This window comes from Zophobas morio, unplaced genomic scaffold (genome assembly GCF_036711695.1).
Source record: "Zophobas morio isolate AGI-343-1 ecotype UQ-CSIRO unplaced genomic scaffold, CSIRO_AGI_Zmor_V1 ptg000026l, whole genome shotgun sequence".
Classification (NCBI taxonomy): domain Eukaryota; kingdom Metazoa; phylum Arthropoda; class Insecta; order Coleoptera; family Tenebrionidae; genus Zophobas; species Zophobas morio.
The window spans coordinates 15,252,419-15,278,785 of NW_026972131.1; the positions used below are offsets into that span (position 1 = coordinate 15,252,419).

General features: G+C 30.8%; 2 protein-coding genes across 2 annotated transcripts in view; both read right to left on the reverse strand.

Annotated features, from left to right (window-relative positions):
- Positions 1-2,233, reverse strand: part of LOC135136284 (atrial natriuretic peptide-converting enzyme) — a 39,733-nt gene extending 37,500 nt beyond the window's left edge. The window contains exon 1 of the mRNA XM_064065494.1: positions 1,747-2,233. The gene's annotated coding sequence lies outside the window, so the exon portion shown is untranslated. The remainder of the gene's footprint in view (positions 1-1,746) is intronic.
- Positions 2,234-16,175: 13,942 nt separating this feature from the next.
- Positions 16,176-26,041, reverse strand: LOC135136166 (armadillo segment polarity protein-like). Its single transcript, XM_064065324.1, has 8 exons — positions 25,721-26,041; positions 25,483-25,529; positions 25,047-25,426; positions 17,797-18,996; positions 17,454-17,745; positions 17,276-17,385; positions 17,069-17,165; positions 16,176-16,951 (listed from the first exon to the last, which is right to left on the reverse strand). Exons 2-8 carry the CDS (start codon positions 25,514-25,516, stop codon positions 16,743-16,745), a joined length of 2,322 nt encoding a protein of 773 aa, XP_063921394.1. The 5' UTR covers positions 25,517-25,529; positions 25,721-26,041; the 3' UTR covers positions 16,176-16,742.
- Positions 26,042-26,367: the final 326 nt, after the last annotated feature.

The window sequence follows — 26,367 nt, forward strand, 5'->3', positions numbered from 1 at the left end:
ATAAATTGACTTCATTAATTTTTTTGAACCACCTCTTAAGAAAATCTAAAAAATATGAATGGAATGATAAATCACAAGTACAAACTCATCATATTTTTTGCATTTTAGATAGGATTTATTCAGCAAAATTTAAGGGTGACGTCATCAATTTTTTTAGGAGGGATGAACAAATACATTTTGAACAAAAGTTTACCATGCTTATAATAAGTTTAAAATATTCCCAAGATTTCAAAGCATTCGGTTTTGTAATTCCTAATTAAATCGATAAAATAAATTCACGCCTTAATTTTTTTGAGTCACCCTGCATATGCAAATCCAAAAATATGAATGGAATGATAAATCACAAGTACAGACTCATCATATTTTGTACATTTTAGATACGATTTATTCGGCAAACTTTTGAGCTGACGTCATCAGTTTTTTGTAGAAGATAACCAAATATATTTTGACTAAAAATTTATTATGCTCTTTATAACCTTAAAACATCTGCAAGATTTCAAAGCATTCGGTTTTGTAGTTACTGATTAAATCAATAAAATAAATTTACGCATTCATTAATTTTTTTGAGTCACCCTGTATATGCAAATCGAAAAAATTTGAATGGAATGATAAATCACAAGAAGAGACTCACCATATTTTGTACATTTTAGATAGGATTTATTCAGCAAAATTTTGTGGTGACGTCATACATTTTTTAGGGGGGACGACCAAATACGTTTTGATCAAAAATTTACCATGCTTATGATAATTTTAAAATATCTTCAAGATTTCGAAGCATTCGGTTTTGTAGTTCCTGAGTAAATCAGTAAAATAAATTTACGCTTTCATTTATTTTCTTGAATCACCCTGTATATGCAAATCCAAAAAAATATGAATGGAGTGATAGATCACAAGTACAGACTCATCATATTTTGTACATTTTAGATATGATTTATTCGGCAAATTTTCGAGCTGACGTCATCAAGTTTTTGGAAGGGATAAGCAAATATATTTTGACTAAACATTTATTATGCTCTTTATGACCTTAAAACATCTGCTTACGCTCGGGAAGTAAAAATGGAAGTTATCAATCAGTTCGTGTTATCTCATTCACCGCAAACTTTCCATAACAAATCTATTTACGAGATACGAATCCTCCAACTTCCTCAACATTCTAACTTTTACTTATAGCTTATTAGCGCACCGCACATTCAATCACGCTATTAAAATATTCACCTGTCACAAACACTATTATTCCACACAATGAATAAGCTACAAGGTTGTAATTAATTAATTAGTGGCGTCTGGCCTAATTGCTCCATTTTTCCAATCAAACGCGTACCATAATAAATTAATTTCTTTCAACTTAGCTCCAATTTACCGCTACACGATGTAATTTAAATTTTTCGAGATAAAATCTCGCGTCGCATTCCTCCCAAAAACTAGAACGAAAACATCACCTTCGAAGCAAATTTATTCGAAAACATCTTCATCAAGTTCATCGCTCCATCATTCATTCGCCAAAAATATCCAACCTTATTTACGTTCCACCTCCGCTAAAAATAGCAGCAGGTTTGGGTTGTGTTGCTCTTGGATTGAAAATGGAAATCCGCGACCTTTAATTGTGGACACGTACGTCCCCATCTGCGACTAAAACAAGATCACGTATCGCGACGTCTGCATCCGTCCAAATTATTTCCACTAATTTGGTACCCGACGCTCGAACATCGCGGTACGAGACTACAAGAAGTTTTTCGAGCCACTCACCGTTATTTTCCACAATTCCACGGACACTAGCACGCTGGCGAAGTCTGCGAACACGCGCGCCGTTCACATCACCGACGGCTGGTAAAACTTAAATGCAGTCTTGCTCTTTCACCAGTCTTCGCGGGCCCGCGACACCATTCTCCAAATATGATCGCTTGCCCCACTATTTCAGCTTCGGGAGTCGGTCTTCGCGGACGCACGGATCGTGGATGAAAATGCGATTTTGGCGAACGGCGGGTCGGTTTTTTGGGGCTAGAACTTGGTCCGGGCACTTTCCGGTGCTCTAGTGAACTAGAAACGTCGCAGGTTTGGAAGGAGTCGCGCTCCGGTGCGCACCCTTAGCCTTTCGTTTCTTGTGGTTTATGAGGCGTGAAGATTTAAGAGGAAGTGCAGCAGAAATGGGGCAGCGGTTTGGAAAGGAGGCGGGTTTGCGCTTAAAAACGGGTTGGTTGCATGGAATGGAATGTTTAAAAAAAAAATGTGTCTTGGTCCTTCAACATCAGTCCAGGTGCGAATCGTCGGTATTAGTCAAATAAACTGAGAAAAATTAATCCAGTACGTGCATACGTTTTTTTCAAACATCCTGTATAAACACTCCTAAAAATAAAAATTCTTACCAAAATGGAGTCAGCATTGTGCATAATTTTTTTCTTTTCCGATTTCTCCATTTTCCGATGTTTCAATTTTTGACGTTTCTAAATTTTACATTATTCGATTTCTCAATTTCTTCGTTTCGGTTTTTCGACTTTTAGATTTCTCAACTTCTCGATTTTTTTATTTTTCAGTTTTCCAATTACTTACATATTCAATTTTTCAATTTTTCTTCGTTTCTTCGATTTTCCGATATTCTAGTGAAGGGAATTTAAAATTTTTCGATTTTACAATTCCTCAGTTGTTCAAATTTTCGAGTTCTCGCGCGATTTTTTCATTTCTCGATTTCTCAATTTTTCGTTGTTTCAGTTTTTGGACTTTTCAATTTTTCGATATTTCAATTTTTGGATTTTTGAGTGTTTTTCTAAATTTTCTACTTTTCCATTTCTCAATTTCTCGATTAAGCACTTTTTTGTTTTTTCGACTTTTCAGTTTCTCAATTTTCCATTTTTCGAGAATTCAATTTTGGGATTTTTAAATTTCTCAATTCTTGAAATTTTCGAGTTCTCGCGCGATTTTTTCATTTTTCGATTTCTCAATTTTTCGTGGTTTCAGTTTTTGGACTTTTCAATTTTTCGATGTTTCAATGGAGGAATTTTTCAATTTCTCTAAATTTTCGAGTTTCCGATTTTTTCATTTTTCGATTTCTCAATTTCAATTTTGGAATTTTTCAATTTTTCAATTCGTCAAATTTTTGAGTTCTCGGTTTTTTCAATTTTCGTTTACTCAATTTTCCGATGTTTCAGTATTACAATTTTTCGATATTTCAATTTTGGAATTTTTGAGCGTTTTCTTAAATTTTCTATTTTTCCATTTCTCAATTTCTCAATTACGCGCTTTTTTGGTTTTTTGATTTTTCATGTTGTTGATCTGTCATTAATTCGATTTTTTTCAGTTTTTCTGCTTCGTTTTATCGACTTTTCGGTTTCTCAGTTTTCCATTTTTCGACTTCAAAATTTTTCGCTAATTCAGTTTCGATTTTACAATTTATCAATTCTTCAAATTTTGGAGTTCTCAATTTTTTATTGGTTTAATTTTGGGATTTTCCAATTTCCCGATTCTTGAAATTTATCGAGTTATCGATTTTTTCAATTTTCCGTTGTTTCAGTTTTACAATTTTTCGATTTTTCAACTTTTCAATTTTTGACGTTTCTAAATTTTAGATTATTCGATTGCTCAATTTTTTGGTTTTGGTTTTTCGACTTTTCAATTTTTCAACTTCTCGATTTCTCGATGTTTCAGTTTTTCAATTATTTTTTTTATTTTTCCAGTTTCGCATTTTTCATTTATTAGATTTTCCGACTTTTCAGTTTCATAATTTTCCAATTTTTCTATTTCTATATTTTTCAATGCTTCAGTTTTGGAATTTTTAGATTTTTCTTCGTTTTTTCAATTTTTCGATATTCCAGTGCAAGGATTTTTCAATTTTTCGATTCTACAATTTCTCGATTCTTCAAATTTTCGAGTCCTCGATTTATTTATTTTTCGTTTTCTCCATTTTATGATTTTTCAGTTTTTGACGTTTCTAAATTTTAGATTATTCGAATTCTCAATTTTTTGGTTTTGGTTTTTTGACTTTTCAATTTTTCAACTTCTCGATTTCTCGATTTTTCAGTTTTTCAATTACATATTCAATTTTTCGATTTTTTGATTTTTCGTTTATTCGATTTTTTAAGGTTTCTGTTTCCCGATTTCTAATTTTCAATTTCCCAATTTTTCGATGTTTTAGATTTCGCACTTTTCAATTTTTCTTCGTTTCTTCGATTTTCCGATATTCTAGTGAAGGGAATTTTAAATTTCTCGGTTTTACAATTTCTCAGTTCTTCAAATTTTCGAGTTCTAGCGCGATTTTTCCATTTTTCGATTTCTCAATTTTTCGTTGTTTCAGATTTTGGACGTTTCAATTTTTTCTCGATTTTTCAATTTTTAAATTTTTGAGTGTTTTTCTAAATTGTCTATTTTTCCATTTCTCAATTTCTCGATTAAGCACTTTTTTGTTTATTCGACTTTTCGGTTTCTCAATTTTCTATTTTTCGACTTCTAAATTTTTCGATAATTCAGTTTTGGGATTTTTAAATTCTCAATTCATCAAATTTTCGAGTTCTCGATTTTTTCATTCTTCGATTTCTCAATTTTTCATTGTTTCAATTTGGGAATTTCCAATTTCTCTAAATTTTCGAGTTCTCGATTTTTTCAATTTTCGTTTTCTCAATTTTCCGATGTTTCAGTTTTACAATTTTTCAATTTTGGAATTTCTGAGCGTTTTTCTAAATTTTCGATTTTTCCATTTCTCAATTTCTCGATTTTTTGATTTTTCAGTTTTCCAATTACATATTCCATTTTTCGCGTTTTTGATTTTTAGTTTATTCGATTTTTTAAGGTTTCTGTTTCCCGATTTCTAATTTTCAATTTCCCAATTTTTCGATGTTTTAGTTTTGGGACTTTTCAATTTTTCTTCGTTTCTTCAATTTTCCGATGTTCTAGTGAAAGAAATTTAAAATTTTTCGATTTTACAATTTCTCAGTTCTTCAAATTTTCGAGTTCTCAAGCGATTTTTTCATTTTTCGATATTTCAATTTTTGAATTTTTGAGTGTTTTTCTGAATATTTTACCATTTTTTGGTTTTTTGATTTTTCATGTTTTTGATTTTCCATTAATTCGATTTTTTTCAGTTTTTCTGCTACGTTTTTTCAACTTTTCGGTTTCTCAATTTCCCATTTTTCGACTTTTTAATTTCTTGTTAATTCAGTTTTGAGATTTTTAAATTTCAAAATTCTTCAAATTTTTGAGTTCTCGCGCGATTTTTTCATTTTTCAATTTCTCAATTTTTCGATATTTCAATTTTTGAATTTTTGAGTGTTTCTAAATTTTCTATTTTTCCAGTTCTCAATTTCTCGATTAAGCACTTTTTTGTTTTTTTGATTTTCCATTTATTCGATTTTTTGATTTTTTCTGCTACGTTTTTTCGACTTTTCGGTTTCTCAATTTTCCATTTTTCGATAATACAGTTTTGGATTTTTAAATTTCTCAATTCTTCAAATTTTCGAGTTCTCGCGCGATTTTTTCATTTTTCAATTTCTCAATTTTTCGATGTTTCAATGCAAGGATTTTTTTCAATCAATCAATCAATACTTTATTGGTGTTCAAAACTACAAATACAGTTTTACACAAGTCAAACACATTAAATTAAATCAACAAACTATTAAAATTTCTACACCGTTTTCAATTTTACATTCTACAATTTCTTAATTCTTCAAATTTTCGAGTTCTCGATTTTTTCAATTTTCGTTTTCTCAATTTTCCGATGTTTCAGTTTTACAATTTTTCAATTTTGGAATTTTTGAGCGTTTCTCTAAATTTTTTATTTATCCATTTCTCAATTTCTCGATTAAGCGCTTTTTTGGTTTTTTTATTTTTCATGTTGTTGATTTTCCGTTTATTCGATTTTTTTCAGTTTTTCTGCTACATTTTTTCAACTTTTCGGTTTCCCAATTTCCCATTTTTCGACTTCTAAATTTTCCGATAATTCAGTTTTGGGATTTTTAAATTTCTCAATTCTTCAAAATTTTGAGTTCTCGCGCGATTTTTTCATTTTTCAATTTCTCAATTTTTCGTTGCTTCAGTTTTTGGACTTTTCAATTTTTTCTCGATTTTTCAATTTTTCGATATTTCAATTTTTGTATTTTTGATTGTTTCTAAATTTTCTATTTTTCCAGTTCTTAATTTCTCGATTAAGCACTTTTTTGTTTTTTTGATTTTTCATGTTTTTGATTTTCCATTTATTCGATTTTTTGAGTTTTTCTGCTCCGTTTTTTCGACTTTTGGGTTTCTCAATTTCCCATTTTTCGATAATACAGTTTTGGGATTTTTAATTTCTCAATTTCCCAATTTTCGAGTTCTCGTGCGATTTTTTCATTTTTCGATTTCTCAATTTTCCGATGTTTCAATGCAAGGATTTGTTTCAATCAATCAATCAATACTTTATTGGTGTTCAAAACTACAAATACAGTTTTACACAAGTCAAACACATTAAATTAAACCAACAAACTATTAAAATTTATACACCGTTTTCAATTTTACATTCTACAATTTCTTAATTCTTCATATTTTCGTGTTCTTGATTTTTTTCAATTTTCCGATGTTTCAGTTTTACAATTTTTCGTTATTTCAATTTTGGAATTTTTAAGCGTTTTTCTAAATTTTCTATTTTTCAATTTCTCAATTTTTCGATTAAGCGCTTTTTTGGTTTTTTGATTTTTCATGTTGTTGATTTGTATTAATTCGATTTTTTCAGTTTTTCTGCTTCGTTTTTTCGACTTTTCGGTTTCTCAATTTTCCATTTTTCGACTTCCATATTTTTGGATAATTCAATTTTTCAAATTTTCGACTTCTGTCGCAATTTTTTCATTTTTCGATTTATCAATTTTTCGTGGTTTTAGTTTTTGGACTTTTCATTTTTTTTTCCATTTTTCAATTTTTCGATGTTTCAATGCAGAGATTTTTCAATTTTACATTCTACAATTTCTCAATTCTTCAAATTTTCGAGTTCTCGATTTTTTCATTCTTCGATTTCTCAATTTTTCATTGTTTCAGTTTTACAATTTTTCAATTTTGAAATTTTTGAACGTTTTTCAAAATTTTTTATTTTTCATGTTTTGATTTGTCACTAATTCGATTTTTTTCAGTTTTTCTGCTTCGTTTTTTCAGTTTCTCAGTTTTCAATTTTTCGACTTCTAAATTTTCGATAATTCAGTTTTGGGATTTTTAAATATCTCAATTCTTCAAGTTCTCGCGCGATTTTTTCATTTTTCGATTTCTCAATTTTTCGTGGTTTCAGTTTTTGGACTTTTCATTTTTTTTTCATTCTTCAATTTTTCGATGTTTCAAAGCAGGGATTTTTCAATTTTATGTTCTACAATTTCTCAATTCTTCAAATTTTCGAGTTCTCGATTTTTTCAATCTTCGATTTCTCAATTTTTCATTGTTTCAATTTTGGGAATTTCCAATTTCTCTAAATTTTCGAGTTGCCGATTTTTTCATTTTTCGATTTCTCAATTTCAATTTTGGGATCTTCCAATTTCTCAATTATCAAAATTTTCGAGTTCTCGATTTTTTTAATTTTCGTTTTCTCACTTTTGCGATGTTTCAGTTCTACAATTTTTCAATTTTTCGATATTTCAATTTTGGAATTTTTGAGCGTTTTCCTAAATTTTCTATTTTACCATTTCTCAATTTCTCGATTAAGCACTTTTTTGGTTTTTTGATTTTTCATGTTTTTGATTTTCCATGTATTTGATTTTTTTCAGTTTTTCTGCTACGTTTTTTCAACTTTTCGGTTTCTCAATTTCCCATTTTTCGACTTTTAAATTTCTCGATAATTCAGTTTGGAGATTTTTAAATTTCTCAATTACTCGTTGCTTCAGTTTTTGGACTTTTCAATTTTTTCTCGATTTTTCAATTTTTGTATTTTTGACTGTTTCTAAATTTTCTATTTTTCCATTTCTCAATTTCTCGATTAAGCACTTTTTTGTTTTTTTGATTTTTCATGTTTTTGATTTTCCATTTATTCGATTTTTTTAGTTTTTCTGCTACGTTTTTTCGACTTTTCGGTTTCTCAATTTTCCATTTTTCGATAATACAGTTTTGGTATTTTTAAATTTCTCAATTCTTCAAATTTTCGAGTTCTCGTGCGATTTTTTCATTTTTCGATTTCTCAATTTTTCGATGTTTCAATGCAAGGATTTTTTTCAATCAATCAATCAATCAATACTTTATTGGTGTTCAAAACTACAAATACAGTTTTACACAAGTCAAACACATTAAATTAAACCAACAAACTATTAAAATTTCTACACCGTTTTCAATTTTACATTCTACAATTTCTTAATTCTTCAAATTTTCCTGTTCTTGATTTTTTTCAATTTTCGTTTTCTCAATTTTCCGATGTTTCAGTTTTACAATTTTTCGATATTTCAATTTTGGAATTTTTAAGCATTTTTCTAAATTTTCTATTTTTCAATTTCCCGATTAAGCGCTTTTTTGGTTTTTTGATTTTTCATGTTGTTGATTTGTATTAATTCGATTTTTTCAGTTTTTCTGCTTCGTTTTTTCGACTTTTCGGTTTCTCAGTTTTCCAATTTTCGACTTCTAAATTTTTAGATAATTCAATTTTGGAATTTTTAAGCGTTTTTCTAAATTTTCTATTTTTCAATTTCTCAATTTCCCGATTAAGCGCTTTTTTGGTTTTTTGATTTTTCATGTTGTTGATTTGTATTAATTCGATTTTTTCAGTTTTTCTGCTTCGTTTTTTCGACTTTTCGGTTTCTCAGTTTTCCAATTTTCGACTTCTAAAATTTTAGATAATTCAGTTTTGGGAATTTTAAATTTTTCGATTTTACAATTTCTCACTTCTCGCGCGATTTTTTTCATTTTTTGTGGTTTCAGATTTTGGATTTTTCAATTTTTGAATTTTTGAGTATTTTTCTAAATTTTCTATTTTTCCATTTCTCAATTAAGCACTTTTTTGTTGTTTTGATTTTTCTGTTTTTGATTTTCGATTTATTCGATTTTTTCAGTTTTTCTGCTACTTTTCGGTTTCTCAATTTACCATTTTTCGACTTCTAAATTTTTCGATTATTCAATTTTGGGATTTTTAAATTTCTCAATTCTTCAAATTTTCGAGTTCTCGATTTTTTCATTGTTCGATTTCTCAATTTTTCATTGTTTCAATTTTGGGAATTTCTAATTTCTCTAAATTTTCGAGATCCCGATTTTTTCATTTTTCGAATTCTCAATTTCAATTTTGGGATCTTCCAATTTCTCAATTCTCAAAATTTTCGAGTTCTCGATTTTTTTAATTTTCGTTTTCTCACTTTTCCGATGTTTCAGTTCTAAAATTTTTCAATTTTTCGATATTTCAATTTTGGAATTTTTGAGCGTTTTTCTAAATTTTCTATTTTACCATGTTTTGGTTTTTTGATTTTTCATGTTTTTGATTTTCCATTAATTCGATTTTTTTCAGTTTTTCTGCTACGTTTTTTCAACTTTTCGGTTTCTCAATTTCCCATTTTTCGACTTTTAGATTTCTCGATAATTCAGTTTTGAGATTTTTAAATTTCTCAATTCTTCAAATTTTCGAGTTCTCGCGCGATTTTTTCATTTTTCAATTTCTCAATTTTTCGTTGCTTCAGTTTTGGACTTTTCAATTTTTTCTCGATTTTTCAATTTTTCGATATTTCAATTTTTGAATTTTTGAGTGTTTCTAAATTTCCTATTTTATCATTTCTCAATTTCTCGATTAAGCATTTTTTTGATTTTCCATTTATTCGATTTTTTGAGTTTTTCTGCTACGTTTTTTCGACTTTTCTGTTTCTCAATTTCCCATTTTTCGATAATACAGTTTTGGGATTTTTAAATTTCTCAATTCTTCAAATTTTCGAGTTCTCAATTTTTTTCCATTTTTCAATTTTTCGATGTTTCAATGCAAGGACTTTTTTCAATCAATCAATCAATACTTTATTGGTGTTCAAAACTACAAATACTGTTTTACACAAGTCAAACACATTAAATTAAATCAACAAACTATTTAAATTTCTACACCGTTTTCAATTTTACATTCTACAATTTCTTAATTCTTCAAATTTTCGTGTTCTTGATTTTTTTCAATTTTCCGATGTTTCAGTTTTACAATTTTTCGATATTTCAATTTTGGAATTTTTAAGCGTTTTTCTAAATTTTCTATTTTTCAATTTCTCAATTTCCCGATTAAGCGCTTTTTTGGTTTTTTGATTTTTCATGTTGTTGATTTGTATTAATTCGATTTTTTCAGTTTTTCTGCTTCGTTTTTTCGACTTTTCGGTTTCTCAGTTTTCCAATTTTCGACTTCTAAAATTTTAGATAATTCAGTTTTGGGAATTTTAAATTTTTCGTTTTCTCAATTTGTCGATACTCCAGTGTTGGGGTTTTTAACTTTTTCGATTTTACAATTTCTCAATTCTTCAAATTTTCGAGTTCTCGATATTTTCATTTTTCGATTTCTCAATTTTCCGTTGCTTCAGATTTGGGATTTTTAGATTTTTCTTGGTTTTTTCAAACTTTCGAGTTATCGTTTTTTTAATTTTTTTACGATTTTTCAATTTCTGACCTTTCTAAATTGTCGATTATACGATTTCTCAATTTTTTCGTTTCGGTTTTTGGACTTTTAGATTTCTCGACTTCTCAACTTCTCGATTTTTTTGATTTTTCATTTTTCCAATTACATATTCAATTTTTCCATTTTTCGAGTTTTTTATGTTTAGTTTATTCGATTTTTTAAGGTTTCTGTTTCCCGATTTCTAATTTTCAATTTCCCTATTTTTCGATGTTTTAGTTTTGGGTCTTTTCAATTTTTCTTCGTTTCTGCAATTTTCCTATATTCTAGTGAAGGGAATTTTAAATTTTTCGATTTTACCATTTCTCACTTCTCGCGCGATTTTTTCATTTTTTGTAGTTTCAGATTTTGGACTTTTCAATTTTTGAATTTTTGAGTATTTTTCTAAATTTTCTATTTTTCCATTTCTCAATTAAGCACTTTTTTGTTGTTTTGATTTTTCTGTTTTTGATTTTCGATTTATTCGATTTTTTCAGTTTTTCTGCTACTTTTCGGTTTCTCAATTTTCCATTTTTCGACTTCCATATTTTTGGATAATTCAATTTTTCAAATTTCCGAGTTCTCGCGCAATTTTTTCATTTTTCGATTTTTCAATTTTTCGCGGTTTCAGTTTTTGGACTTTTCAATTTTTTTTTTCATTTTTCAATTTTTCGATGTTTCAATGCAGGGATTTTTCAATTTTACATTCTACAATTTCTCAATTCTTCAAATGTTCGAGTTCTCGATTTTTTCATTGTTCGATTTCTCAATTTTTCGTTGTTTCAATTTTGGGAATTTCCAATTTCTCTAAATTTTCGAGTTCCCGATCTTTTCATTTTTCGATTTCTCAATTTCAATTTTGGAATCTTCCAATTTCTCAATTCTCAAAATTTTCGAGTTCTCGATTTTTTTAATTGTCGTTTTCTCACTTTTCCGACGTTTCAGTTCTAAAATTTTTCAATTTTTCGATATTTCAATTTTCGAATTTTTGAGCGTTTTCCTAAATTTCTTATTTTACCATTTTTTGGTTTTTTGATTTTTCATGTTTTTGATTTTCCATTAATTCAATTTTTTTCAGTTTTCCCGCTACGTTTTTTCAACTTTTCGGTTTCTCAATTTCCCATTTTTTGATAATACAGTTTTGGGATTTTTAAATTTCTCAATTCTTCAAATTTTCGAGTTCTCGTGCAATTTTTTCATTTTTCGATTTCTCAATTTTTCGTTGTTTCAGTTTTTGGAGTTTTCAATTTTTCGATGTTTCAATGCAAGGATTTATTTCAATCAATCAATCAATCAATACTTAATTGGTGTTCAAAACTACAAATACAGTTTTACACAAGTCAAACACATTAAATTAAACCAACAAACTATTAAAATTTATACACCGTTTTCAATTTTACATTCTACAATTTCTTAATTCTTCATATTTTCGTGTTCTTGATTTTTTTCAATTTTCCGATGTTTCAGTTTTACAATTTTTCGTTATTTCAATTTTGGAATTTTTAAGCGTTTTTCTAAATTTTCTATTTTTCAATTTCTCAATTTTTCGATTAAGCGCTTTTTCGGTTTTTTGATTTTTCATGTTGTTGATTTGTCATTAATTCGATTTTTTTTCAGTTTTTCTGCTTCGTTTTTTCGGTTTCTCAGTTTTCAATTTTTCGACTTCTAAATTTTCGATAATTCAGTCTTGGGATTTTTAAATATCTCAATTCTTCAAGTTCTCGCGCGATTTTTTCATTTTTCGATTTCTCAATTTTTCGTGGTTTCAGTTTTTGGACTTTTCAATTTTACATTCTACAATTTCTCAATTCTTCAAATTTTCAAGTTCTCGATTTTTTCATTGTTCGATTTCTCAATTTTTCATTGTTTCAATTTTGTGAATTTCCAATTTCTCTAAATTTTCGAGATCCCGATTTTTTCATTTTTCGATTTCTCAATTTCAATTTTGGGATCTTCCAATTTCTCAATTCTCAAAATTTTCGAGTTCTCGATTTTTTTAATTTTCGTTTTCTCGCTTTTGCGATGTTTCAGTTCTACAATTTTTCGATATTTCAATTTTGGAATTTTTGAGCGTTTTTCTAAATTTTCTATTTTACCATTTCTCAATTTCTCGATTAAGCACTTTTTTGGTTTTTTGATTTTTCATGTTTTTGATTTTCCATTAATTCGATTTTTTTCAGTTTTTCTCCTACGTTTTTTCAACTTTTCGGTTTCTCAATTTCCCATTTTTCGACTTTTAAATTTCTCGATAATTCAGTTTTGAGATTTTTAAATTTCTCAATTACTCGTTGCTTCAGTTTTTGGACTTTTCAATTTTTTCTCGATTTTTCAATTTTTCGATATTTCAATTTTGGAATTTTTGAGCGTTTTCCTAAATTTTCTATTTTACCATTTCTCAATTTCTCGATTAAGCACTTTTTTGGTTTTTTGATTTTTCATGTTTTTGATTTTCCATGTATTTGATTTTTTTCAGTTTTTCTGCTACGTTTTTTCAACTTTTCGGTTTCTCAATTTCCCATTTTTCGACTTTTAAATTTCTCGATAATTCAGTTTGGAGATTTTTAAATTTCTCAATTACTCGTTGCTTCAGTTTTTGGACTTTTCAATTTTTTCTCGATTTTTCAATTTTTGTATTTTTGACTGTTTCTAAATTTTCTATTTTTCCATTTCTCAATTTCTCGATTAAGCACTTTTTTGTTTTTTTGATTTTTCATGTTTTTGATTTTCCATTTATTCGATTTTTTGAGTTTTTCTGCTCCGTTTTTTCGACTTTTGGGTTTCTCAATTTCCCATTTTTCGATAATACAGTTTTGGGATTTTTAATTTCTCAATTTCTCAAATTTTCTTGTTCTCGTGCGATTTTTTCATTTTTCGATTTCTCAATTTTCCGATGTTTAAATGCAAGGATTTGTTTCAATCAATCAATCAATACTTTATTGGTGTTCAAAACTACAAATACAGTTTTACACAAGTCAAACACATTAAATTAAACCAACAAACTATTAAAATTTCTACACCGTTTTCAATTTTACATTCTACAATTTCTTAATTCTTCAAATTTTCGTGGTCTTGATTTTTTTCAATTTTCCGATGTTTCAGTTTTACAATTTTTCGATATTTCAATTTTGGAATTTTTAAGCATTTTTCTAAATTTTCTATTTTTCAATTTCCCGATTAAGCGCTTTTTTGGTTTTTTGATTTTTCATGTTGTTGATTTGTATTAATTCGATTTTTTCAGTTTTTCTCCTTCGTTTTTTTGACTTTTCGGTTTCTCAGTTTTCCAATTTTCGACTTCTAAAATTTTAGATAATTCAGTTTTGGGATTTTAAAATTTTTCGTTTTCTCAATTTGTCGATACTCCAGTGTTGAGGTTTTTAACTTTTTCGATTTTACAATTTCTCAATTCTTCAAATTTTCGAGTTCTCGATATTTTCATTTTTCGATTTCTCAATTTTCCGTTGCTTCAGATTTGGGATTTTTAGATTTTTCTTGGTTTTTTCAAATTTTCGAGTTATCGTTTTTTTAATTTTTTTACGATTTTTCAATTTTTGACGTTTCTAAATTGTCGATTATACGATTTCTCAATTTTTTCGTTTCGGTTTTTGGACTTTTAGATTTCTCAACTTCTCAACTTCTCGATTTTTTTGATTTTTCATTTTTCCAATTACATATTCAATTTTTCCATTTTTCGAGTTTTTTATGTTTAGTTTATTCGATTTTTTAAGATTTCTGTTTCCCGATTTCTAATTTTCAATTTCCCTATTTTTCGATGTTTTAGTTTTGGGTCTTTTCAATTTTTCTTCGTTTCTGCAATTTTCCTATATTCTAGTGAAGGGAATTTTAAATTTTTCGATTTTACAATTTCTCACTTCTCGCGCGATTTTTTCATTTTTTGTAGTTTCAGATTTTGGACTTTTCAATTTTTGAATTTTTGAGTATTTTTCTAAATTTTCTATTTTTCCATTTCTCAATTAAGCACTTTTTTGTTGTTTTGATTTTTCTGTTTTTGATTTTCGATTTATTCGATTTTTTCAGTTTTTCTGCTACTTTTCGGTTTCTCAATTTTCCATTTTTCGACTTCCATATTTTTGGATAATTCAATTTTTCAAATTTCCGAGTTCTCGCGCAATTTTTTCATTTTTCGATTTTTCAATTTTTCGATGTTTCAATGCAGGGATTTTTCAATTTTACATTCTACAATTTCTCAATTCTTCAAATGTTCGAGTTCTCGATTTTTTCATTGTTCGATTTCTCAATTTTTCATTGTTTCAATTTTGGGAATTTCCAATTTCTCTAAATTTTCGAGTTGCCGATTTTTTCATTTTTCGATTTCTCAATTTCAATTTTGGAATCTTCCAATTTCTCAATTCTCAAAATTTTCCAGTTCTCGATTTTTTTAATTGTCGTTTTCTCACTTTTCCGACGTTTCAGTTCTACAATTTTTCGATACTTCAATTTTGGAATTTTTGAGCGTTTTTCTAAATTTTCTATTTTACCATTTTTTGTTTTTTTGATTTTTCATGTTTTTGATTTTCCATTAATTCGATTTTTTTCAGTTTTTCTGCTACGTCTTTTCAACTTTTCGGTTTCTCAATTTCCCATTTTTCGACTTTTAAATTTCTCGACAATTCAGTTTTGAGATTTTTAAATTTCTAAATTCTTCAAATTTTTGAGTTCTCGCGGGATTTTTTCATTTTTCAATTTCTCAATTTTTCGGTATTTGAATTTTTGAGTGTTTCTAAATTTTCTATTTTTCCAGTTCTCAATTTCTCGATTAAGCATTTTTTTGTTTTTTTGATTTTCCATTTATTCGATTTTTTGCGTTTTTCTGCTACGTTTTTTCGACTTTTCGGTTTCTCAATTTTCCATTTTTCGATAATAGTTTTGGTATTTTTAAATTTCTCAATTCTTCAAATTTTCGAGTTCTCGTGCGATTTTTTCATTTTTCGATTTCTCAATTTTACGTTGTTTCAGTTTTTGGAGTTTTCAATTTTTTTCCATTTTTCAATTTTTCGATGTTTCAATGCAAGAATTTTTTCAATCAGTCAATACTTTATTGGTGTTCAAAACTACAAATACAGTTTTACACAAGTCAAACACACTAAATTAAATCAACAAACTACTAAAATTTCTACACCGTTTTCAATTTTACATTCTACAATTTCTTAATTCTTCATATTTTCGTGTTTTTTATTTTTTAAGCGTTTTTCTAAATTTTCTATTTTTCAATTTCTCAATTTCCCGATTAAGCGCTTTTTTGGTTTTTGATTTTTCATGTTGTTGATTTGTGTTAATTCGATTTTTTCAGTTTTTCTGCTTCGTTTTTTCGACTTTTCGGTTTCTCAGTTTTCCAATTTTCGACTTCTAAATTTTTAGATAATTCAGTTTTGGGATTTTTCAATTCTTCAAATTTTCGAGTTCTCGATATTTTCATTTTTCGATTTCTCAATTTTCCGTTGTTTCAGATTCACAATTTTTCAATTTTGCAATTTTTGACGTTCCTAAATATCCGATTTTTCCATTTCCAAATAAACTCGTCAAACACACGAAGCCGCCGTGTTCGTATTCCGTAACATTTGGAGAGTAGAAGCGTCCGAATTTTTTGCGGGTCTGCAAGGATACCAGGTAGGGCGTATAAAATCAGGTAAAATCTGGTTAAATATTTTACTAATAACATAAATAAGAATATGAACAAAGGCAGTGCTAACAATTGCTTTTAAAATAATTTTAACACAAGATAAAACTGCGTAACTTCTTATAGAAATCATTAACGCGTGAAAAAAAATTTGTAACTTTTTGTCACTGCTTGTTCCGTCCTCGGTTATACCTATTATCGCACATAATAAAATAAATAATGGAGATCAATAATGAAGCACGAAACTTTTGTTACGAAATTTCATCTTGTTTCTTTTGTTTAAAGCAAATAAAACCTAATAAATATAAAATTATGTTACGTAATAAAAATAAATAATTACTCTCTTTGTCGGTAATTATGTAAAGCTACGGCATTTTCAACACATTATTGCTAAAGTCTAAATGGTCGTGATATACTAGTACATACGTAAATCTAAGTATAGGAATACGATTGATTAATAGAAACACTAAAATAAAGTCTTACGACGTAAAATATTGCTGTTGCTTAAGTCTCTTTCGGTAGCTATCGTACAAAGCATGCAATAAATAATTATAGTCTGTATCACAAATATTCAGTAAAAAACTAAAATTCTGGATTATCGTACCAATCTGTGGCTTGGTTATCTTGTGGTGTGGAAGGCAACTGGTTGATATTGTTAAAATTCAAATCAGAATCTGTATCGGCCATCGTGACCTCCATAGCTTCTAACAATGCAGAGTAACTAGAGCTATTGCCGCTATCGTGTGCGCTCATTTCCAACCCGGGCATTTCTACTGGTACCTGGTTAAATCCTGCAAAAACGCCAATCAAAAAACGCCCCCATCCGACCGCAACGACCCACAATCATGCAGGTAAGCCCATGCAACTATACTACGAAATGAAAAGTTCTTGTGGGACGATTTAATTACCTTGCTGCTGAAAAGGTTGGCTACTGTGATTGCTGTGCACACTGGATGTCTCTTGATTATAAACATTATTATATGATTGGTCAGAACTCAAAATCTCCTAAAATAACCAATAAAAAAATGCAAAATAAAAATAAAAGTGCAATCTACGCTAGACAAGCAATAAACTAACTCGATTCAACAGAAACAGGGCGAAAAAGCGACTCTTACTTGCAGCTCCGCGACCATCTCGAAGTCGGGATTCCAGATGGTCTCCTCCTGGAACTGGGACCTCTCCTCGTTGATCCTGTACAATATTGTCGCCGCATAGGAGGCGATACCTGCAAGAAAGACAAACCAAACCAACGAATTTTTAAATTCCAGATAAAAAAGTAACTGGAAGACCCACCTTCGTTGCGCGAGTGCAACAGCTCCGTCAAAATCGTCGTCGCCCCTTCCTGCTCGATAATATCTGCCCCCTCCTTTTCCGCCGCCAGTTCGGTGAGCACCGCCGCCGCAGCCCTCTGTATGCTCTCCTTCTCGTTGTACAGAAGCTGTACTAATATCGGTATCGCCATCTCCTGGCGAATGATCGTCCGCGAAAACAAATCACGTGACAGTATATGCAAAATGTTGACAGTCCCCTCGACGATATCCTCCATCCTCACCCCGTTCGCCGTCCTCTGCGCCCCGCCGCCCCTCTACAAACCCAATTCAATTAAAACCCGGCTCCCTATTTTCGGCGTTTTTACCCTCTGGATGTCCTGGAAAGTGCGCAGGAGCAGCTGAATCAAATGGTGGACCACTCCGCACTCGCGCAGCGGTCCCACGTTATCTGGATAGCGCGCCAGGTTGAGAATTAGCCCGATTAGCGCCTTAGCCACCGGCCAGCTACACGACGTATTCAGGAGCTTCATTATCACCTGGATGCCGCTGCTCTCCACGATGTCCCTCCTAGCTCTATCGGAGAATTCGCTCTTCGCCGTGAGATGCCGCAGAGTGCACACCAGCGGGTCGGTGATTTCTTCGCGGTCTTCGGCGACGAGGATCGTGTGAATAATGGTGTCAATGCCGTTCATTTCGTAGACGAGTTTCTTGTTCCATTCATTGTTGCACGTCAAGTTGGAAAGAATGCCAGAGGCGCAGGTGACGACTTGGATGTCTTTGGAGTTGAGGGAGTCCACCAAAGACACGAGGAGGTCATCCAGGCCGTTGACTCTCGTGGCGGCGTCGGAGAGGTTGCGGATTGTCCAGAGGCAGTTTTGTACCAGGCGGGGGCTGGTGCTGCAGAGGTGTTTACCCAAAGTCAAGAGCCCGCCGCACTCGATGATCACGGACTTGTTGCTGGAGCAGACCGACAGCACCTTCAATATCCGCGATGTCGTCCACAACAGGGTCTCGTAGTCGTAGGTTCGCATGATGCGCACCAGCTCGGTGGTACCCTGCGCCCCCAAAATGATCAGTTTGCTCTCTTGGTTGCCGTAGGCGAGGATTTGGAGACAATCGGTGACCACCGTCAAGAACTTGACGTTGTCTTTGCGCAACAACGTCACCAGTTTTTGCAATCCTCCGGCGTTCCGCACCGCCACCTTGGCCTCCTCCTGGTACAACAACAAGTTGTGCAACGTCGTTATGGCCAGAAACAACAAACTCTCCACGGGTGAGCTCAACAGTTGCACCAGGACTGGCACGCCGCATTTCAAGATAGCTAACGGCCCGGTCCGATGCTGCGACAGCTTGTGGATAGTCCCCATGGCGCTCTTCGTCGTCTCCAGGTCGTTGGAATTGGAAATGGCACGAACCAGAGCACCCAACATCTCCGGACTGCTCAGAATGGCGAGCCTGAAGGTCTCCCGTTTCGAGAGCTGGTGGACCATCATGGCCGCTTGAGACACGACCACTTGGTCTTCGTCACCCAGGAGTTTAGTCAGTTCCGGGATGGCACGAGTCACCTATTATAAAAAAAAAAAAAAAACAAACAAAAAATGAGTGTGAGACTACTAACATTGTTTAAGTACATTATAGTTGGACAACCTATACGAAAGGGGGTAAAAATAGTCCGTAAGCACGTGATGTCGATAAGGTAGTAAACGGACGTATTAATCAGTACGTTGTACGGGGAGCAGTCACAAAATAAGCAAACGTACGTGTTGAAGACTTTACTGTAAAATTATGTATATGTAGTGCATACCTGTTTCAAGGTTAAGGTAACAAAAATTTAATATTATCGCGGTATACCTATTATCCATGAACTGCATGGCTAACAAATATGCGTCCCTTCGTCCACTTTAAAGGTATACGAAATTAAACGACCACTACTTTAATTAATAAGTAACAAGTCATCTAATTTGCCTACAGAATAACTACGGATTATCATCAAACTATGAACACCAAATTAATTCAATATGAACATCTTCTTACGTATTTTTTTTATTAACAGTAGTCAAATCATTAAATACATATTATTTTTGAAACTAAAATGCATTTTATCCTAAGATTGTATCACAAAATATTCATCACCATTTAAATATATACGATTTAGACATCAAGAAATAAATTTAAAATTGCAAAAATTATACTAAAACAGCCTTAAATGTGTCTTGTATGTACGTGCTTATCAGTATGTTGGCATTTTAACGCACAGCAATAATCGTTCTTGATGAGTAATGACTGATGACTACTGTAACACAGTAAATCCTCGAAATCGAAAATTTAAAACACTGAAAAATTCAAATACTTATGGGAAAATTGTAAAATCGAGAAATCGAAACATAAAAAAATCAAAAAAATTAAAATTGGAAAATCTAAAATTTAAAAATCGAGAAATTGAACAATCGGTTAATTCAAAAATTGAAACATCGAAAAATTGGAAAATCGAAAAATAAAAAAAAATTGGACAATCGAAAATTTAAAAATTCCGAAAATTGAAAAATTCAAATATAGAGAACTGAAAACTCAAAAAATCGAAAAAAATTAATAAATTCAAAAATTGAAAAGTTAAAATTGAGAAATCGAAAAACTGAAAAATCACAAAATTGAACGAAATATCCAAAAATTAGGAAATTAAAAAATTGAGAAACAAAAAAGTCAAAAAAGCAGAGTCTAAAAATCGCAAACTTAAAAAATCGAAAAATTGAAAAATCAAAAACCTGAATAATCGAAAAATTGAAAAACTGAAGAACTGAAAAATCGAAACTTTAGGAAGTGGAGAAATGGGAATATAAAAAAATAGATTAATTGAGAAATCCGAAAACTAAAAATTCAGAAACGTCAAAATTTGAAAAATAAAAAAATATTGAAGAACTGAAAAATCGAAAAATCTAAAATTTAAAACATTGAAAAGTTAAAATATCCTAAAACTGAAAAATGGAGAAATCCAAACATCAAAAAAAAAAAATCGAAAATTTAATAATCGAAAAACTGAAAAATCAACGAATCGAGAAGTCGAGAATTTCAAAAATTGGACAATTGAAAAATCGGATAAATCAAAAATCGAAACATCGATAAATCGAAAAACCGAAAAGCAAAAAATCTAAAAACCAACAAATCAAAAAATCGAAACATTGTAAAATTCAAAAATTGAGACATCGAGAAATCGAAAAATCAAAAGACAAAAAAAATCGAGGAGTCGAAAAATCGAGAAGTCAAAAAATCAAAAAATTGACAAACCGAAGTAGGCCAAAATCGAAAAATCGAAAACTTAAATATGGAAAAATTGATAAAGCGAGAGATTGAATAATCAAAACATCGAAACATCCGAATCTCAATGAATTGAGATCTCAAAAAATTTAAACATTCGTAAATTTAAAAAATTAAAATATAGAACTGGAAACTCGAGAAACTGAAAAATCTAGAAATTTAAAAATTAAAATATGAAAAAGTCGAAGAATTGAGAAATTGAAATAAAAAACAAAAAACTGAAAATCCAAAAATAAAAAATAGAAAAATCTAGAAATCGAAAAATGAAAGAATCGAAGTATTGAAAAATATCAAAACTGAAAGAAATATCCAAAAATTGAGAAATCGGCAAACCAATAAAGCGAAGTCGAAAAAACGAAGAATTGAAGAACTGAAAAATCGAAACTTTGAGAAGTGGGAAAATCAAAAATAGATTAATTGAGAAATCAGAAAACTGCAAATTTAACGCAAAAATTAGAAAAATTCAAAAATTTAAATACTGAAGAACTGAAAAGTCAAAAAATCGAAAAAACTAAAATTTAAAACACTGAATAATTAAAATATCGCAAAATTGAAGAATCCAGAGATCCAATTCAATTTGAAAAATTGAAAAATCGGGGCATTGAAAAATTGGAAAATCCAGAAATTGAAAAACTCAAAAGAAAAAAATCGAAAAACCGAGAAATCCAAAAATCGAAACATCGAAAAATTAAAAAACTGAGACTTCGAGAAATCGAAAAATCGAAGGATCGAGAAATTGAGGAGTCGGAAGCCGAAAAGGAAAGTTAAAAATTGAAAAATTGAGAAATTGAACAATCAAAACAACGAAACATCTGAATTCGATAAATTGAGAAATTAAAAAATTGAATAATCGAAAAATTTTAAAAAAGAAAAACTGGAAAATCGAAAATTAAAATTCAAAAAATCGAAAAATTGAAAAATTGAAATATAGAAGAACTGAAAACTCGAGATATCGAAAAACCTAGAATTTTAAAAAATGAAATATTAAAACATCGAAAAGTTTAAAAATTGAGAAATCGAAGCATTAAACAGTCGCAGAATTGAAAAATCTAAAGTTTACAATAAATTGAAAATCCAAAAAGTAAAAAATCGAGAAATCAAAAAAAATCCATCAATTCAAAAATCGAAAAGTCGACAAATTGAAATATTGAAAAATCTCATAACTGAAAGAAATATTCAAAAAATTGAGAAATTAAAAAATTGGAAAATTGAGAAATCGAAAATCTAAAAAAGCAAAATTGAAAAATTGTAATCTTAAAAAATCGAAAAATTGAAGAATTGAAGATGTGAAAAATCGAAACTTTAGGAAGTCCAGAAATGGACAAAGAAAAAAAAATACTTTAGAAATTGCCAAACTGAAAATTTAGAAACGTGAAAATTTGAAAAATTGAAAAATCGAAATATTTAAAAACCGCAAAATTGAAGAGGACAAAAATTGAGAAATCGTATCATTGAAATATCGTAAGATTGAGAAATCGAAAAATAAAAAAATCGAGAAATAGAAAATTTAAGGAATGGAGGAATCGGAAAAGCCCAAAATTGAAATATTGAAAAATTGAGACATTTAAAGTTGAAAAATCGAGAAATCGACAAGCCGAAAAATCCCAATAGCGTATTTAGGTATAAATCACAAGATCAGGACTATTCTACGTTTTAAAATTTAAATAACATTATAAATTGGAAAATGTTGATTTTTTTTTCCAAAAATCTTGACGTCTAAGGCGAAAACTCGACACGGATGCATAAACCGTAAACGGGGCGAAACTACAATTTTACTATTGTAAAATTTGGAGATTGCATCATTTCATTGTTCGTGACAAATTTTGGTGAGTGTAATTTGATAATACAATTTGAAATGTAAATTTTGTCATTCGGGAACATTATGCATTAAATCGTTAAGATGTTCAAGAACTTTGTTCACTTATTCGTTGTAAAGTCCAATGGTCGAAATGGGTTAGTTCTTCGTAGTGGATGTGTATCAGATCAACTCTAACGAATATCGGTTTATAGATAAATGGCTTAAGGCTGGCGTCTGGTTCGGTTTAGCCCTATACTAAATACATTGAAAACATCGTCGCGGTTTCCGGAGTTGCATTTTAAAAATATGAGATATATCGCTTTAAAAAAATTATATTTCGAATTAACAAACTTCAGTCCAGGGGACCTCCATATTTATATTCATATCTAGTATGCAGTTTTTACAAAAAAAAATTATAAAGTTGAACAACTTTTACATCACATTTTAACCGGCACATTGATGCATTTTTTGACGAAGTGCTGAAGTTTTTTGCATTCTGAGATGGGAGGTCCCCTGGGGAAAAGTGTCAGCTTTCTTTTGATACCATTTATAATATTAAAAAATCCACGACTGAGGTAAATAACTCGCGAAAAGTCAAAATCTATTGAAACGAGAAATCGGCATTAAACGAGCTGTGATGCGGTAGCAGAATGCAGGTTTACTTAGATTCTGACTTGGTTGGAGATTTCAGTATTTTAAAAATGCAATTCCGGAAACTACGACGATGTTTTCAATGCATTTAGTATTGGGCGAAACCGAACCAGACGCCACCCTTAAAGCCGATATTGGCCTGAGTGTGCTTTGGTCTGTAGATCAAACAAGTTCTCAGGCGACGAAAAATTGCTTGTGGAGGGAGACTTCGGATTACAAATCGTGCCAAGAAAGACATATTTGGGAGAGATGGATTTTCAGGTGCTTGACTAGCGGTAATTTTAAATTGTTTGCTGTCGTTCGCGAAGTGAAGAACACAATTTCATTAAAATGATAATTATAAAATTATCATAATCACTATTGGTGTTAATTAACACAAAATGGCGCACAAGTTATCAGTTGATTTCGTTAATAAATTCATAGAAACCTATATGGGATTTTTTCATGCCTTAGAAAATTAAAAATTAAAAAATACAATAACAAAAATTTTAAAATGCGGTTTACGAAAAATTAGTTGACCTGTGCAAAGATGAAAATTTTGGAGACGCTGACAAATACGACATCTTAAAAAAAATAACACTTGAAGAAGTGCTTTCGGCGTAATGTTTTTGATGCTCGCGTGAACAAAATACTCTATGTCAGTGTGCAGTGCGCAAAGAGTTAACTGTGCAGATCTAGCCGAAAATCCGAAAACCAACTCGCTGTGTGTAGGGCCAGCATAACGGAAGTAATAAATCATCCCATGGGTTGAAGAACGTTGGGTCAGTGCAATGATATCGGTGTTATATCCCGAGAGGGGCCCAATACACCCAATAAAATCGAACAGACAAAATAAAGCTTCAAACATAATTATTTTTATACTAAAATTCTGAAGTTAATAAACTGCACATTTTATTTATTTATTTATTTATTTTATCTTGTTTTCGAACTATAATAAACATTTCAAACAATGTCTGTAACTTATTTTAATGTAAATTATATTCATGTGGTTAACAAAATCAGATGTAATATTAGTGTGATTTTGACCTTATTCTAGATTTTATTACAGCAGAACGGCGTATCCTTTTTAAATTTTAGAAGTTACGGAAACTAGTTCAAGAAACAATTAGTTATCTCGTATTTTTGGAACAAAATATCCGATAACAGCAATTGTTTTTCATAGAAACAAACAGTCTTCAAAGCAGCCTTCAACAACTCAATATTACAAACATGCCTCTTAAGTTCTTAATGCGTTTTTTTCTCTTTTGTAATTATTTGTAATGTTAACGCCGAAAGTTTATGTCATTCTGTTATTTACTTTGAACATATATTTTCATTTTGTGTTAATATTTTTGTAACACCACGAATCTAAATTTTACTTAAAATCTTGTTTTACTTTAATCTTGTAAAACTAAACAATTATACCAGTTTAAAAACCCTTGGAAAGTTTCTGTCAGTCTTCAGATATAGTCAAATAAAAATATGCGTCAAATTCATGTAAATTCAATTCTTTCTTATCACGTTACAACGCGTTGCTTCATATTTTTTGTGTCAAGTATATTTTCATATTTTGTACATATATGTTTATACACATTACTGTTTACGGAACAATGTTAATTATGGATTTATGGATAACTCCTCGTATAAGAGCAGAGTGAAGGGTGTTTGCCTTTACTAATGTTTGATGGCGCCATCTAATTTAGGGTAAAATAAACCTAATACGTTGGCTCACTGTAGTGAAAATGCGCGTTGACGAAAAAATTGTCCCACGCCCCCTGGATTCCTTGTCCTAAAGCTCACTATTTAGGCGAAGTAAAATTTGTATTAGGTTGTCCAACTATAATATACTTAAACAATGCTACTAATAAGACTTACTAGGTCCGTGTCGTCCTGATAGTCCATCAAATTCACCGGGTGTTGCTTTTCGATTTCCGGGGGCGGCTCCGGAACACACTGTTGGAACTGCGGCGAGGAAATGTCAATGTTTTCGTCCAAGGTGTCTTGGAACATGGTGGCAGGTACTGTTTGGGGGCCGGTTTGGTTGATCTCGTCATGATTTTGTGTGAACCTGTGCGTGTCCAGGTCGAAGAGGTCCATCTCCTCTTCTTTGCTGCTGATGGATGGGACTTGGGTGGAAGCACCCGAGTGGATCCCAGAGTCATCCATGTAGGAGTTCTGGTGCCACATTTGGGTTTGTTCCTTCGCGGACATGACCGGGAGGTCGTTGGGGGCACGCTGGAAGTGCCCCTGAGGCACTATTTCGCGAAAAATCGTCATTTTTGTTTGATTAATGAACAATTCGAAAACTTACTTGTTCTGTTTGCGTTTTGTTGCAGGAAACTCATAGCGAACAGGTACCTGTGTAAAAATGACGAAAATCAACGAAAATCACTGGTTTTGCATTACGCAATTGTTAATTTCGTTAAAAAATGCATTCCTTTGATGTTAAATGCATGCACCCACTCACAAAGAGATAAGCCATGCTTGTAACGGGAGGCTCGTGTTAGGAACGCGATTTATTTACAATTTATTGCTTGTTTAACACTTACCAAAGGAAATACGGCGATTACCAGCAATATAACTGCACTTGTTTAATTAATAAACACTACTTTTGGTTAAATTGATACCAACGCGTCCATGTTTTCATGGAGTCACTTACGACAAAACAAGGTTATAAAATGGCGTTTACACGATGGCAGGAATTTTAGAGCGGCGCAAATTTATCTCAACTTTTGAGCAACAGAACAAGCGTAAAAATAATTTTATTTTCGTATTAAAACTCGACCGAAAATATGCGGAATTTACTTGTTGTTTTTCTTTTTTTGGGGATTTGTGGGTGTAATACGGGCTGCAGTCGGTTGTTGACACATGCGTAAGGCTATTTTTGGCGTGAATTGGTATAACGTCAGCGTAACCGGATTATTTGTTTATGTAGGGATTTCAGAGCTTGTTTTATGTTTATGGGTTGTTTAATTGTTGTTACGAAACGAACAATGAAGATACACGCAAATGGAAAACAGGAAATGTCGCATCGTGAAAACATGCCGGGCATTTTTTTGAGCTAAGAATGGAACAGAAAAAAAACATTGGAAAACAAGGCCAAAATGTTACTTATGTCATCAGACAAATTCGTTCATCGAGTGCAATCGCTGTCACAATGAGTGGGTTTGCAGTTAAATACATAAGAGGGCGGAGC

Bases quoted from the DNA above. Each gene is read 5' to 3' on its own strand.
- LOC135136166 (XM_064065324.1), bottom strand. From the start codon at position 25,516: ATGAGTTTCCTGCAACAAAACGCAAACAGAACAA. The intron at 17,746-17,796 runs GTAAAAACGCCG...TTGGGTTTGTAG, and splicing joins CTTTCCAGGACATCCAGAGG to AGGGGCGGCGGGGCGCAGAG. The intron at 17,166-17,275 runs GTAAGAGTCGCT...TGGTTATTTTAG, and splicing joins AGATGGTCGCGGAGCTGCAA to GAGATTTTGAGTTCTGACCA.